Source organism: Aricia agestis, chromosome 19 (genome assembly GCF_905147365.1).
Source record: "Aricia agestis chromosome 19, ilAriAges1.1, whole genome shotgun sequence".
In the NCBI taxonomy this organism is placed as follows: domain Eukaryota; kingdom Metazoa; phylum Arthropoda; class Insecta; order Lepidoptera; family Lycaenidae; genus Aricia; species Aricia agestis.
Genome location: NC_056424.1, coordinates 12,318,500 through 12,333,984, shown reverse-complemented (window position 1 = coordinate 12,333,984; position 15,485 = coordinate 12,318,500). Strand labels below are relative to the sequence as shown.

Here is a 15,485-nt window from a genome sequence, read left to right as displayed (position 1 = left end):
TTTTCTGTGAGCCCGTGATTCTCCGGTCGAGCCGGCTCATTCGTGCCGAAGCATGGCTCTCCCATCTTTTATTTTACTTTACGTAGTCCTTAGCCAAGGCGTATTTCGTTAATGTTAGAGTAGCTAATTTGGAAAAAAGCTAAGTGGCGAATCTATTTATTTGCCACCAGCCTGCATAGCATACACCAACGAGATATCTCACTCTACATGTTTTCTCGATGTTTGATGGTTTGTCTCTTCACATCTATTGATGACAAACATTTTTCTCGCGTCTCTTCATCTATCATCGAAATAACACATTTTTATAGAGTTTTGTCGAGATAATATCGTAATTTTGACATTATGAGACGAGTAGTTTTTAATAATCTCGAGAGTGAGATATCTCGTTGGCGTATGCTAGGCAGGCAGGTGCACCGTGTAGCTATATATCCTTAGGATCTATCGTGTCAAATAGACATGTTATTACAGATATATCGTTACACATGACAGCTATATTGTACCTGGTAGCAAATGGAATATCAAACACCGTCATTGCGATGATTAAAATGTGTGTCAAAAACACTTAACACTTCAAACTCGAAAACTACCTCTATTATACTAATGTTACTAATATTAATTTATTTAATATAAATTATAAAGCGACAGAGTTTGTTTGTTTGAACGCGCTAATCTCAGGAACTACAGGTCCGATTCGAAAAGTTATTTTAGTGTTAGATAATCCATTTATCGAGGAAGGCTATAGGCTATATTGTTTTGTCATGCTAAGAGTTAAGACTAATAGTAGCGAAGACTAATAAAGTAATAAGCTAGCGAAGAAATAGAGGAGAATGTGGAAAAACGGGGGAAATTATATGAAAGGGCTTATCTCACGAACTACTGGAGTAATTTTTATGTTATTTGGCACAGATAAGAAGTAGGCCGCGTGAAGGATCATAGGCTATTTTTTGTGGACTAATTTGTCTGTGAAATCTCTGATTTACGCGGGCGAAGCCGCACGGAACGTCTAGATAAGTAGTATATAATAGACTTTCATTATCCCCAATTCCAATATACCCCACTTTTTGGGTTCAGCGTATTCGGGTACAAATGGCTTCACTGTTGTGTACAGTACCTCTACCACGAGTTTAAAGCTATAGTATTTATCGATACTCGATACCGACTACGTAAATATTTAGTATGACGATTTTAGTTCCGCAAGTGACCGCTAGAGCGCTGTAAAATTTGCCATACTAAAAATCAAGGAAGGCAGGAAAGCGGTTACAAAAATTACATAGGAGTATCCCTAAAATAATATTTTTTAAATATTATATTGTTTTTAAAGGTAATTTTTTTCGTATGTGAAAATATGCGAGTATTTAGTAGCTTTTATTGAGATAGAAATTATCATAAAAAGTGTCTACTGTCTGAAACCTAAACGATTACAATAACTCAAAAACTATTTTAAAAGGCCCTCAAATTATGCACGGTAATAATGACCAATATTAATAAAAATGTGTTATTAGACATTTTATAAAAGAATATAATTTTATTTTCATTTTATTGTGATTTAAGAGATATTTTACATTGTTAAACAACTAATTGTAGAGTGAATCACCGATCTTGATACTCGCGTCAAATCATCGTGGCAGGTAATAATTTGTTCAACACTCGCATAACATTTCGTATTTAGAACTTTCAATTTTAAAATGTCGCGGTAATGAATTTGACTTTAGAATTTATAGACTGTAAGATAATTTGCTATTTTTGTGGAATTTTCGGAAGAATTTAAATTGAAATTTATGTGGTAGTTTCTGCGCGTGCCTCAGTACTAATAGGTATTTTTATTTTTTCTGTTTCTGACATCCTAATAATCTAAACGGCAATTTAAAATCAATTTGTTGAAGTCGAAGTGATTTTTGCTACGAATAATAAAAACGAAGGAAAAGTAACTCCGTCAAAAAACATGCTCCACAATACTTGTCAAAAAAGTGTACCTTAGGTACACATTTCAATACATTTGCAATATTTAGGTGACCTTGAGCGGTACTAGGCTGACATTACATGACAGATCGAAAGGAACCAAATTTAAAACGGTAATAGTATGGGCGTTACGTTTCCATAGATTTTATTATTCGTAGGATTTTTGCAATAAAATTTCTTATTTCTGTATTATTACTGTGGCTGAGATATTAAATATTTCGTTAAAGCTCTCACAGAAAATCTTCAGTGTCTACTTATGAAAACGACAAATAATTATTATTCTTGAAATTGAAACCGATTTTCGTCTGATTTATATTATTTATCATTATAGTATGCTGACTTTTAAATACGTTTAAGCCAACAGTTTAAAATTATTTATTGATATAACCTTTGACTCGCTATCCCGTTTTCCCAACGCGGTAGGTCGCACGTGTAGGACACAGCTTTATATTCCAGGAAAAACATGAAATTATTCTTAAAAGCAGCGATTTGTAATTTTTACGAGCGTCAAAACTTCCGATATCTGTTTCTACATGTAATAAAAATCAATAAACACGACACAAATATAAAATAGTGATCAATAATATAATATTTTTCTATGAGCAGTTTCCGTGGACTCTGGCGACTTTGATAGCCAGATTGGAGTCCGTCCAACGGAAATCGACGACATTTGACATGTTGGCGATTAATCGATGTCAAATAAATTATTCTAATTGATTTTAAATAGTAAATTATTGTATACCTGGACTCTAGTATCAAAATCGTGCAATCGTGCTTTATTGTAAATGTTTAGGAACACATACATTTTATAATTACTTAATATAAAGCTACGTATAAAGTCTATCTGAAATAATATTATTGACTCTCCCTGACCTCCTAATAGTAAAAATATTATATACTTAGCGTATATGTATATATACATATACGCTAAGTACATAACAGTATATGTGTACCATAATATTATAATATGTATACCAGGCTTTTATACGCAGTCTATATTTTATGTTCTGCTATCTGTGTCTATCATCATTACTTTTCAATGCACTAGACAAAAACAAGCGAATCTTGAAAAACATTATTAGCTGCATTAATATCATTAATAGTTAGAGTGTTAATCTTTATACGTCTATTATAGTTATTAATAATTTCACACTAACTCCTTTTTTAATTAAAGTTTTTCGTAATAGTGATAACTTTGCCGACGATTGATTAGGACGATTTATCATACTGCTTCTCTATGTTGGTCCATGATGGACCAGCACAAGCGATTATGGTCGTGTAGACTGCATGTAGATATTCGTCTATGATTGCCCATGATCATTTGCAATGAAAGTTTTCAATTTTGACGGAGCGATTTAAAAAATATTTAATAAAATGTCCCTCGCGTCCTGTCGAGTCGTGATAGTCTGACCGACACACCGAAATACTCGCAGTCCGCTGCCAAATATTTTTATGTCCCCTCTAATCTTCAAGCTATTAGATAAATAATATGTTTTTATATACATCAGCCATGTTTTTTAACACTTTATAATATGTGGCGTAAAAACGTATAAATATAACTGACGGGAAAATTTCTTTCGAATGAAAATAGCTGATGTGTTTATAGCTTCTCCGTCTGTCAATGTGTTTATAGCTACGTAATTAAATAATTAAGATCATAAACTGCAGCACTATAAATAAAAGTTATAACTCTTCCATAAAATAAAAACAAAACGTTAAGATGATGGCTATTATATCCTCATTATCAGCTCTTGGTGAAAATATTATAAAAGTTGAGTAACAGCCCCTTTCCCTAATCCCTTCATTCAATTAAAAGTGTTCTTGTCTTAAGCTCTATTCTTCTTCGTAGAAAGAGAATGAACTTTCGCTTGAAATAATTAATCCATACTCATATTATAAATGCGAAAGTATGTCTGTCTGTCTGTCTGTCTGTTCGTCTGTCTGTCTGTCTGTCTGTTACCTCTTTACGATCAAACCACTGAACCGATTTTGCTGAAATTTGGCATGGAGATATTTTGAGTCCCGAGAAAGGACATAGGATAGTTTTTATCTCGGAAAAATGTACGGTTCCCACGCGATATACGAGTTTTGGCGCAACGGAGTTGCGGGCGTCATCTAGTAACTAATAAGCATTCAAACATTTTGTACATTTTTTAGCTTCATAACAAGCCTTAAAAAACGGCAAAAAGTGTTTCTACTCTAACTTTTTATCTAAATCAATGAAACTTCCATTAGAAACAAGAATATTGACCGTGTAAAAATATTTTCCTCCTAGAAACTCTGTGAATCTAGATAAAAAAAAAGATTAAAGATAGATAAAAAATCTAGTTTACACGCGTTTTTAATAGATAATAATTAGATTCAAATTCAAATTCTTTACAATAATATAATATTAACAGTGGTATAAAAGCTAGGTAGCGTACATCACGTCGTCTAATCCCATGCTAAGTAAAAACTTGTGTTATGGCAATCAGACAACGGATGCACGCCGAACAATTTTATCCTAATATATATTATTTACACATTCACACACACAATCACACTACACTTTATCACGTAAAGTCTCTTTCGGCGACGTGATGCGCGCTTCGTTCGGGAGCCTCACCCGGAACCTCCGGTAAACTACACTGGCGGGCCAGAACTCCTCCACCTCGAAGATGGATAAAACTTGAGTCGGCACTCTCACCACAAAGGAACTGAAATTCACTTTGTAGCGGGAGTGCAGACACTCCACCCTCAAGGTGTATAGTCTGTCAAGAAAGTGAAGAAATTAAAAAAGTGGCAACATCGTAGCGTCATCCCTTTCAAATCAATCTAAGAAAAAAGGAATGACACTACGATGTTGCCACTTTTTAATTTCTTCACTTTCTTGACGGACTATACACCTTGAGGGTGGAGGGTGGTCTTCTCGCAAATGTAGTTTTTGACGTCTTCGACCGGCATGGACCAGTGCAGGCGCGACACGTAGAGCGGCACCTCGCTGCGCAGGCGCAGCTCGGGCACATAAGGTGCGGTGCCGCGGTGGTTGCGGACGGTGGGCTTCCTCTTCTTCCTCCTCTTCACCAGAACGAAGCCCTCCTCCTCGCACCTCCTGCTCTCGTCCCTGTCGAGTAGAAGATGTTTAGCCTTGCGGCCCTCCTTTGCACCCCTCGCCTTTGCCCGCGGGGGCGGTGCGGGGCAAGCAGTGACGCTTGCATAATTTTTCTGTTGAGTCGATGGCCTCAATTTCGTGTCGACGTCACGACGTCATGATAAGTAGCTCTCTGCAATACAATACAAATATACATTTTTTGGCTAGGTGTAAGTTTTCTGAATAAAATCAAAGATAATAAATCACTAAAGAGAATATAAACACTACGTGAATAAAATAAAATAATACCAGAAACGTCAATAGCTTAAACGGCCAAGCGTGTGCGGGGCACCTCATTCACACCGTCAGGTATAACACACACCACAACATACACCTCTCTGTTCAGTGACTAAATGGCGTTTGTCACTAATCTTTGGAATTCCATCGTTGGCTGCAAGGAGAAGGAGGACAGCTACCTAAGCACGAACCTGTATGTAGACTTGCAGAAGTATTTCTCAGTGTCGGAAGTTGACAAGGAGGTGACACCTATAGTGTTCAGCGAGGGACACGATATCGCCTTCAACAAGAGCGGCACGAAGCTAGACTATATACCCATCAATTTCATCACAATCTACCATATTGATACTAGGAAAGGTTTGTATTTTTATCACAACCAACTATGATCACCACCTATAACTGTATCTACCACTTTTAGAGCAAATAAGGAATTGAATTGAATTCATAGGGATGCATTTTCGTACTAGCACAAAAATAGGATGGAGTACATGAATTACTAAGAATTACTTAGTTCTAAAAAAAAAACTAAAAAAACATAACTAGATCGTTAAAGCTGATCGCGCGTTTGTAAGCACCGTTCGCGCCGTACGCGTCGAACGCACCGCATAAATGCGGCGCGTACGGTGCTGACGAATGTTTCACATCATTTCATACATTTCTAAAATGCGGAGCGTTCGGCGCGTACGTGCTGATCAATGCGCCATCACCTTCAATGAAATCAATCGTTGTTTTGTTACCTTTATTTCTCACATAATATCGCTTTCTTCCAGCCGAAGTAAAGATGCCGAGCGGACAGAGGGACACACCGGTGATCGAGGACAACCGCGACGGCACCGTCAGCATCAAGTACGACCCGCGAGAGGAGGGCGTCCACGAGCTCTACGTCAAGTACAACGGGGAACATGTGCAAGGTACTTCCTAATTTGACAGGGTTATGCGATATTTCAGCTTGGTGATTATTATGACTACTTGACATAACCTTACTTCATTGATTCCAAGACCCGCGCGATTTCCACTATAGCTGCGTTGCGAGGATATTCCTCGTTTCATCGTTTTTGAAAACTAATAGAATCACTTTAGTTGTCTAAGCTCATTAAACAACACGATTCTATTGGATCTTAAAAGCACACTTAAAAAACACCAGTGGAAACGCAGCCTCAAGGTCGCATGCTACAAGCATCTGTTACTTTTTAAATAAGAACTGTACTGCGACGACAAACCAACAAACCTTGACCAAAAGTATACTCTTGCCATCTATTTATGACCAAATCTCTCCTTCCAGGATCACCATACAAGTTCCACGTTGACTCCATCTCCTCTGGCTACGTGACGGCCTACGGACCTGGCCTGCTCAATGGCGTCAGCGGCGAGCCCAGCCAGTTCACCATCAGCACCAAGGGCGCTGGTGCTGGAGGTCTGTCCATGGCCGTGGAGGGACCCAGCAAGGCTGAAGTGAGTACATGAAAGGAAGAAGAAGATAGAAGGTCTGCTTTTATGAACTGATCATTCCTTATAGCGAACGCTACATGCTTTGTATTTAACGTTGTCGCAATCAAGCAATCAGAATATTTATCGGTATATGTGTATAGTAATCTATGTGGCGTATACGGGTCGCTGGATTTTGGGCAAATCCAAAGTTATACAGGCTATAGAAGTCAAGAAGTTGAGACAACTTTAAAAAGCCACTTGCTTGTGGAGCAACGACATTTTGCACTAAAACAGAAACATTGTTGCATTTAGCTGTACTGGAAGATACCATACTATAGCTTTACTATTGCATCACACAAATATGAATTCTATGTATTCAACATACGGTTTAATTTCCTTCCAGATCACCTGCCACGACAACAAAGACGGTACAGTGTCTGTATCGTATCTGCCCACCGCGCCAGGCGAGTACAAGATTTCCGTGCGATTTGGCGACAAGCACATCAAAGGCTCGCCCTTCCTCGCCAAGGTGAGTGGAGAAAACTGACCAGCATATGACTATCCAATGATTGTTCCTTGTAGAAACCTTTCTGTCTTTCCAAAATGTGTCAATTTCCTTACAACATGGCAAGTTGGTAGGAAAAATAAAGTTTATCCCTGAGTAAGGAATGGAAAAGTACTATCAGAGAATGATTCCTAGGCAGATGGCGGACCTAAGTAATTTGGTCACGTAACGTCAAACACATTTAAACAAGATACAATCCATTGCTCCGAAAACTGCTGCTACCCTTAAGCCCAGAATATTCTGGACCTGACAATTTGACTTACCTTCTATCTCTTTCAATTCCAGGTAACGGGAGAGGGACGCAAGCGAAACCAGATCTCTGTGGGCAGCTGCAGCGAGGTGACGCTGCCGGGCAAGATCAGCGACAGTGACATCCGCAGCCTCAACGCCTCCATCCAGGTAACGAGCTGGTCACCTAACATAAGTCTATTTATTAGACTCTTACGCTATGTATTGACGTAACTTGAGAGTATGTTTTCTACATTTCGACCTTGAAGTCTAAGGAGATAGCTGAGTAATCACAAGCAGTTTATATTTTCAAAAACTTAAGTGACTTACGGCCGTTCCCAATATTTGATCTATCTCTGGTTTTGCCCTACTAGAGATAGGAATAGCTCACCATTGACATAAAATATATGTCTCTAATGTCTAATGTGAGCTATTCCTATCTCTAGTAGGGCAAAACCAGAGATAGATCAAATATTGGGAACGGCCGTTAAAGGTCCAAAAGTGTCAGTAGTGTCCACCTTGAAATTAGTATACATGATAATTAATTAACGCCTTTATTTCTTTTGTTTATCTAAAAATATAGTTTTTTTTTTAAATGTCGTTATAAGGAGTGAGCACGCTGAGCCCCGGCATCCTATCTCAGTGTGCTCACTCCTATAAGCGACTTGGAAATTGCCATCATTTTGTATAGTGCTCCTGAAGGTTGCTACGACTATAAAGTTATTATGTTCATCCCCAGGCACCATCAGGTCTAGAAGAGCCGTGCTTCCTCAAGCGTCTGCCGTCGGGCAACATCGGCATCAGTTTCACGCCTCGCGAGGCCGGCCAGCACACGGTCTCCGTCAAAAAGATGGGCGTCCACATCCAGAACTCCCCCTTCAACATCACCGTCCAAGACCAGGAGGTCGGAGACGCTAAGAAAGTCAAGGTAAGACGGGTTGTTATTACAGTATATTCTACGAGAATCATACTTTGTCGGGCATAAGTAGCCTATCGGCTGTTAGTCCACAGGCTACATAACTGTAATGCAAAATTTGCGTACATCCCAATTCCCATTGCAAATCCCGTCTCTTTCACTTATGTACGAACTACTAGCGCCAGATTCCTGCATCGCACTATCGAAGTTTTCTAAGTGCGTCGGTATAAATACGACAGCTGAAATATATCACAGGGCTCCGGCCTGACCGAGCATACTCGTAACACCTAGCGCTCGGTCGGAAGATCTTCCTTTGCGGCCTCCACGCACATATCCCACATAACTTTTGTTATCACGATCCCGTCGCGTACTTGTAGAATCGAAAATATACTAGAGGATTTACAACGTTTCCTCCATGTTCCTGTTGGTCCATCAGTAAAACATCTCCTCGTTTCTTGTTCCATTTCAGGAGAAAAATATGTTAAAGAAAGCGAGCGTCAAGGAATATAATGTAGTAGAAATACAACGATTTATGTTGATTATCATACCGATTTCTCTGTATTTGCAGGTCGCAGGTGCTGCTCTGAAGGAGGGCAAGACCCAGGGCGAGAACACCTTTACCGTAGATACCAGGAATGCTGGTTACGGTGGTCTTTCACTGTCTATTGAAGGTTCGTGTGTCAAATAAGTTTTAATCATCAGTGTTGTTTTGATCGCGGTAGCGAATGGTCGCGCACCGCTCAACACACGTAGCAAATGTATATATTAATACGTGAGCCAAAAACTTTGTAACCCTTTTGACGTAAATGGGGAAACGTAGGTGAATTCAATTTTGCACAGTTATAGTTTATATATTGAAGGAGTGCATCGAGCTAATATTATTTTGAAATTATGCTTTTATCATACATTTTTTTAACAAATATAACATTACACACACTACAACACACACACTAGGAAAAATGACAGATTTTTGAGTGACAACCCTATACATACGAATTATACTCTTTTATTTATGGTTGAAGTCTGTTGACATCAAGGTGACAAATTGAAAATGGATTATAGTTTTTTTATTGAATCTGAGATACTATTAGACAATGCTTACACGGCCAGTCTGATATCAGTTGAGTCCCTGAGACAAGAGTTGAAAAAAATATGATAAAGTCAATATTTTTTTTACAAAATATAGGTAGTAGGTAGTCCTCATGTATGTCGTTGGAACTAAGGTCGAATTTCGACCATTGGGCGATCTCTAGTATTAATAAAAATTAATTAATATTTCGCGAGTCGCGCGGCTCACAGCCGCTGCACCGACACCATGGCGTTCGTATCCAACGTGCTGCTGGCGTTCGTACAACACGTCGTCAACACCATGGACGAAGATGGCATCGTGCAGCTGTGCATGTCCACCTACACCAACGAGGAGATCTGCAAGGACAGGCTCGTGCTGTACGAAGCGCTCGGGAAGACAGCGCAGATGACGTCCCGGAGGAGAGACGGAAGCGAACGAAGCTTGCAGGACATCATCTCCCTGCTCAAGCAGACTAATCCTGCGGAATTGCCGGTGTTTGTGGCCAAGCAGCTCCACAAACTGTCGGTGGTATCGACGGACCACGTCAACGTCTCCAGCCTGCTCCAGAAGTTCAACATCGTGAAGGCAGAGCTGGACGAGATGCGAGGTAAATTGGATGCCTCGGAATCCACCATCAGTGAGTTACGTAGTGAATTATTACAATTAAAAAGTAATAATTCATTATGTAGGTCACCCGAGCATCCGATCGACTCGATAAATATGCGTCGCGGAGCTCAGCGTGACTCGCCGTTTTGCACGTCAGCGAAATTGAGTGGGTCAGCAACAGCAACAGCCGTCAGCTCGCCGTCCTCGTTACCGCATGACGTCGACACGAAATTGAGGCCATCGACTCAAGCGAAAAATTATGCAAGCGTCGCTGCTTGCCCCGCACCACCCCCGCGGGCAAAGGCGAGGGGTGCAAAGGAGGGCCGCAAGGCTGAACATCTTCGACTCGACAGGGACGAGAGCAGGAGGTGCGATGAGGAGGGCTTCGTTCTGGTGGAGAGCAGGAACAAGAGGAAGCCCACCGTCCGCAACCACCGCGGCACCGCACCTTATGTGCCCGAGCTGCGCCTGCGGAGCGAGGTGCCCGCGACGCCGCTCTACGTGTCGCGCCTGCACTGGTCCATGACGGTCGAAGACGTCGTAAACTACATCCGCGAGAAGACCACCTACACCTTGAGGGTGGAGCGTCTGCACTCTCGCCACAAAGTGAATTTCAGTTCCTTTGTGGTGAGAGTGCCGACTCAAGTTTTATCCATCTTCGAGGTGGAGGAGTTCTGGCCCGCCGGTGTAGTTTACCGGAGGTTCCGGGGGAGGCTCCCGAACGAAGCGCGCATCACGTCGCTGAAGATGCCGTAGTGTGATTGTGTGTGTGTGTATGGAGTCCTTCCTATTCTCAACCATCTCAGAGAATTGAAAAAATTCAAAGACACTTCACCAGACACTTGGCCTTTTCAGACAGAGGCATTTCACATAGGAGTCCATACGAGCAGCGCCTAAATTTCTACAAGATTATACCACTGAGTGTTCGGAGAAAAATCCACGATTTTGCCATGCTCTACAAAATTATGAATGGAAAGGTGTCTTGCTGTGATTTTCTGGAACTGTTTTCACTGTCTGTCCCTTATAATCGACCACGACACCCTATAACTAAAATTTTGCGTGGGCCTCCTTGGAGAACAAACGTGGGGAAGCATGCCCCACCACAGCGTATGTGTGACTTATACAGCTACACATGTGCAAAGGACAATAGTGTCGACATTTTTCATGACAACTTTAATGTTTTCATAAAAAAAGTCCTAAAGTGCTTTGAGTTACCCACCAATAATTAATTCAATATCCCGTACATAAGAGATATTCTTAAATCAATTAAACAATTAATCAATGTAATATAATATAAAATTGTTGTTGTATATTTGAATAATTTGTATACATAATATTACTACCTGAGTCAATTTTGTGTTGCTCTTAAAATGTTATTAATAATATGTAATTCGATCAGATTTTAAATTGTAATTTATTTCTAATTTATGTTCATAATATAATTTATAATTGTTTTTAAATACTATTTAATGTAATTTTGCATGTTGTTGTTAACACTATACTAATGAATGTTGTGTTGCCTATAAAGGTGTGTGCATCAGGTATTGAAGACTCTAGTACTACACTATCAACTGTAATTTTTTAAATGCATATGCTGTTGGTAACCATAATAAATAAATAAATAAATAAATAAATAAATAAATAAATGTGTAAATAATATATATTAGGATAAAATTGTTCGGCGTGCATCCGTTGTCTGATTGCCATAACACAAGTTTTTACTTAGCATGGGATTAGACGACGTGATGTACGCTACCTAGCTTTTATACTATTGTATATTATTGTATGCTTAATAAAGAATTTGAAAGAACTTTATATCACAGTTAGTGACTACGAAATTGATGGTCAAATACCTTATTGCTCTAATGTTAACTGGGTATTGGCGTTTTAAATATACCTATAGAAATTTGGTACGTTTGTATAACTATTAACTAGTATAAACTATAAAATACGTGACAAACTTTTAACGCTCAAATTTTTGGTTCCGGAAAAGGACATAGGTAATATATTTTTGATCCCATTTGTTCATCATGCAAGAACCGAAAATTTTACATATTAGCCTTGCGTGAACAAAATATTTTGGTGAAACGAAATATTTATATCGCGCTTTGAAAATGTTCGGCTCTTGTAACACGCAACATCTAGTACTAATAAGTGGCGCTTGGAAAAGAACTCCACTTACAGAATAGGTGCTAAGTTTGTATATAATTATTGCCAACTCTTTTAAATTGTGTCGTTCACCAGGCCCCAGCAAGGCGGAGATCCAGTGCGCGGACAGCAAGGACGGCGTGCTGGCGATCAGTTACCGGCCCACCGAGCCCGGCTACTACATCGTCAACCTCAAGTTCGCCGACCACCACGTCGAGGGCTCGCCCTTCACTGTCAAGGTACTGCTCTCTCTGTCGTGCTATCTCGTCCACCGGGCCCCAGCGAGGCGGAGATCCAGTGCGCGGACAGCAAGGATGGCGTGCTGGCTGTCGTTACCTGTCAACTCAGTCCTCGTCATAATCGGTAAGTATATAAGTTTTGGTCCTCGATGCCTGTCCGATGAAAATGAACAATTATATTAGGACCCCTAGATATTCTTTTGACTTGATTATATTGGTCTGCTTCGTCTGAACTCTTCTTTCACATCGAGTAATATAATCACTCGTTTCTTTGTATTTTTGCAATAGAACAAAAATAGCACCATAAATCATCATCATCAGCCTATTGCCGTCCACTGCTGAACGTAGGTCTCCCCCAATGAGAGCCTACCATCCCGATCTTGGGCACCATACATGGAGCCAAGGATACCGACGCAATAATTATTATGTTTATTTCAAAAGATCATTATATTTTAGCTTTCAATATTTTAAGTATTTTATTTTGGTATGATCCTGAACAGGCATTTCTCTATATTTTATTTGCATAGTTAACACAAAAAATAAAGTAAGGTGCTAAATACCAATGTAATTAATCCTAAATGATCTATAATTAAGCACTCCAACTATAAATGATTACGATCAGGTAGGTACAGTAGCTCTTTTATTTTGTCGAGTAACATGCCGACCGAATTTCTTCCTTTTTTGTATGACGGGTTTTGAAAAGGAATGTCTTGTTTTTGCGTCACCTCCTATTATTTGGTCAGTATCCTTGTATGGTAGTTTGCTATTTATTTTTATTAGGCACCGTCTCTGTTACTAAAGCTGTTCATAGTTATATTTTGAAAATTAATTACAATTTATTATTTTGTCTAGTTGAAAAATCCAAAGCTGAATAGTAGACAGAAACGCTTTATTATATAAGGCTTGCTACCGCAGTTAGTAAATGTGATGTAGCTTATTAATAAGTTAAGTAATTACGGTAAGGTCTAATTAATTTAGCGTGGCCATATTGTACTGTGTCAGGAAAAGTAATCCTTAACTCATAGCGATTTCATAGATCTACATTTTTGTGTTTAGATTTAAGTTCCATAAACATACAAAGGAATGCTTGCTTTGGAGAAACATGTTATGAATCATAATATTATGATTCATTTTTTTTAAATCGCAAAATGCAAATCTGCTTGCAATTCATGTCTAGTAATTCGTAAGTACTAATTTGACATTTGTCAGTTTGAAAGATTTGACAATTCATTTGCTGAATTGATTGAGAGGAATTGCTAAATGTGACCATTTTAGCTCCGCTGGTAGGTTATCTTTTCTTTCCTTGGAGTTTTGAAAAAGTTCCTTTCTTAAGTTACCTCATGATATTAAATAACTAACAAATGTAGTCATATACTCATGGTGTGTTCTCCTGCAGGTGACAGGAGAAGGCAGCAACAGACAGAGGGAGAAGATCCAGCGGCAGCGCGCCGCGGCGCCGCTCACCGAGGTCGGCACCAACTGCAAACTCACTTTCAAGATGCCAGGTAAAACTTTATCATAAATATAATTTTCAGCTCTAAGTTTAGTGCAATAAGTTATAATCATCCACACAAGAAGTTGATATCGTAGAGTAACACCACGTTGGACTATGTGAAGTTGTCATTAATTAATGTTGATCATACTCGTAGTCTCTGGTCTTGGTTTATCGTGGCCCAAGCTCTTATTATAATAAAAAATATCCTCACAAATGAAACTCGTGCATGTGCCAATCCATAGCAGGAAACTTAAAAAATAAACTTAAATCAATGTTTTAAATATTCTTATTTATTTTTATTAAAGAAAGCTAACTGGACCTAAAGGTATTTCTATACCTTAAGGTCCAGTTAGCTTTTCTTTTATAAAATTTAATATCTTTTCAGGATACTTTAATATTATTTTAGTTAAGGTCGAACAGGAAGGAAATTGGTAAAATTTAAAGTATTTTAGATTACTAAAACTTTGGCATCATCTACCCCCAGGCATCACCTCCTTCGACCTGGCGGCCACGGTCACCAGCCCCGGTGGAGTGTCCGAGGACGCGGAGATCCAGGAGGTGGAGGACGGGCTGTACTCCGTGCACTTCGTGCCCAAGGAGCTGGGCGTCCACACCGTCTCCGTCAAGTACAGAGAGATACATATACCCGGTGAGTAGTCCTAGACTATCTACGCTGATTCTATTTTTTTAATGAGGGTTTTTGACATTCCATTTGCCACCAGGTGACGCTATGTAGCCTTAGGGTATATCGTGTCTATAATGCCAATCAGCCTCCGTGTCTAGTGGTTAAGAGAGTGGCTCTCGACTCGGAGGTCGTGGGTTCGATTCCCGCGTTGGAAACATGTTATTTCCAAGTTTGGTTAGGACAATGCAGGCTGATCACCTGATCGTCTGACAAGTAAGATGATCCATGTAAAAAGTCGGTCCTGCGCCTGATCTCTCGCCAGTCGTGTCGGTCTTCCGTCCCACTGGGTTATGAGAGTGAAGGAATAGAGTGTGCTCTTGTGTACTGCGCACACACTTGGGCACTATAAAATTACTCCTGCGTACCTGGCCTGATTTCAATGAAACTGGCCACCGTCACCGAAATCGGTGTGGGGAGTATTATTATTATGTTTGTGTTAAGCACTCCTTGCTCACGGGCAATTAAATCCCGGACCTTTGGAAGGCATGCGTGAGGCCGAAGCCAACACGTAGAGGCCCCGTAACACAGTTTTAATCTAAATGTAATGTGACACTAGCCGGCGACTCTCCCTGTCCGCACTATGACAGTACGCCCAAGGAAAGCCAGCGGCCAGTGTAGGACTATTGCAGGGAATGGAAAATTAAAATGAGACCGGGATATGGGGGCGAGGTGCTAGTGGACTGGGTAACCGGGAGCTATGGAAGGACTATGGCGTCTGCCGATACAACGTAGAAATATGTATCATAAAGTTGGCAGACGGTGACACGTCAACTCTTTGAA

At 39.9% G+C, this 15,485-nt stretch overlaps 1 protein-coding gene across 7 annotated transcripts in view; it reads left to right on the top strand.

Moving 5' to 3' along the window:
* Positions 1-15,485, top strand: part of LOC121736674 (filamin-A) — an 81,451-nt gene that overhangs the window by 44,042 nt on the left and 21,924 nt on the right. For 4 of the 7 annotated variants that reach the window (XM_042128025.1, XM_042128026.1, XM_042128024.1 and 1 more), the window contains 9 exons: positions 6,097-6,237; positions 6,609-6,778; positions 7,158-7,283; positions 7,605-7,718; positions 8,287-8,475; positions 9,032-9,134; positions 12,383-12,525; positions 13,922-14,030; positions 14,505-14,669. In XM_042128025.1, coding sequence (XP_041983959.1) covers positions 6,097-6,237; positions 6,609-6,778; positions 7,158-7,283; positions 7,605-7,718; positions 8,287-8,475; positions 9,032-9,134; positions 12,383-12,525; positions 13,922-14,030; positions 14,505-14,669 — 1,260 coding nt within the window. Of the gene's footprint in view, positions 1-5,435; positions 5,684-6,096; positions 6,238-6,608; positions 6,779-7,157; positions 7,284-7,604; positions 7,719-8,286; positions 8,476-9,031; positions 9,135-12,382; positions 12,526-13,921; positions 14,031-14,504; positions 14,670-15,485 lie in introns of all 7 variants that reach the window. The other 3 variants (XM_042128020.1, XM_042128019.1, XM_042128022.1) reach the window with 2 other exon arrangements.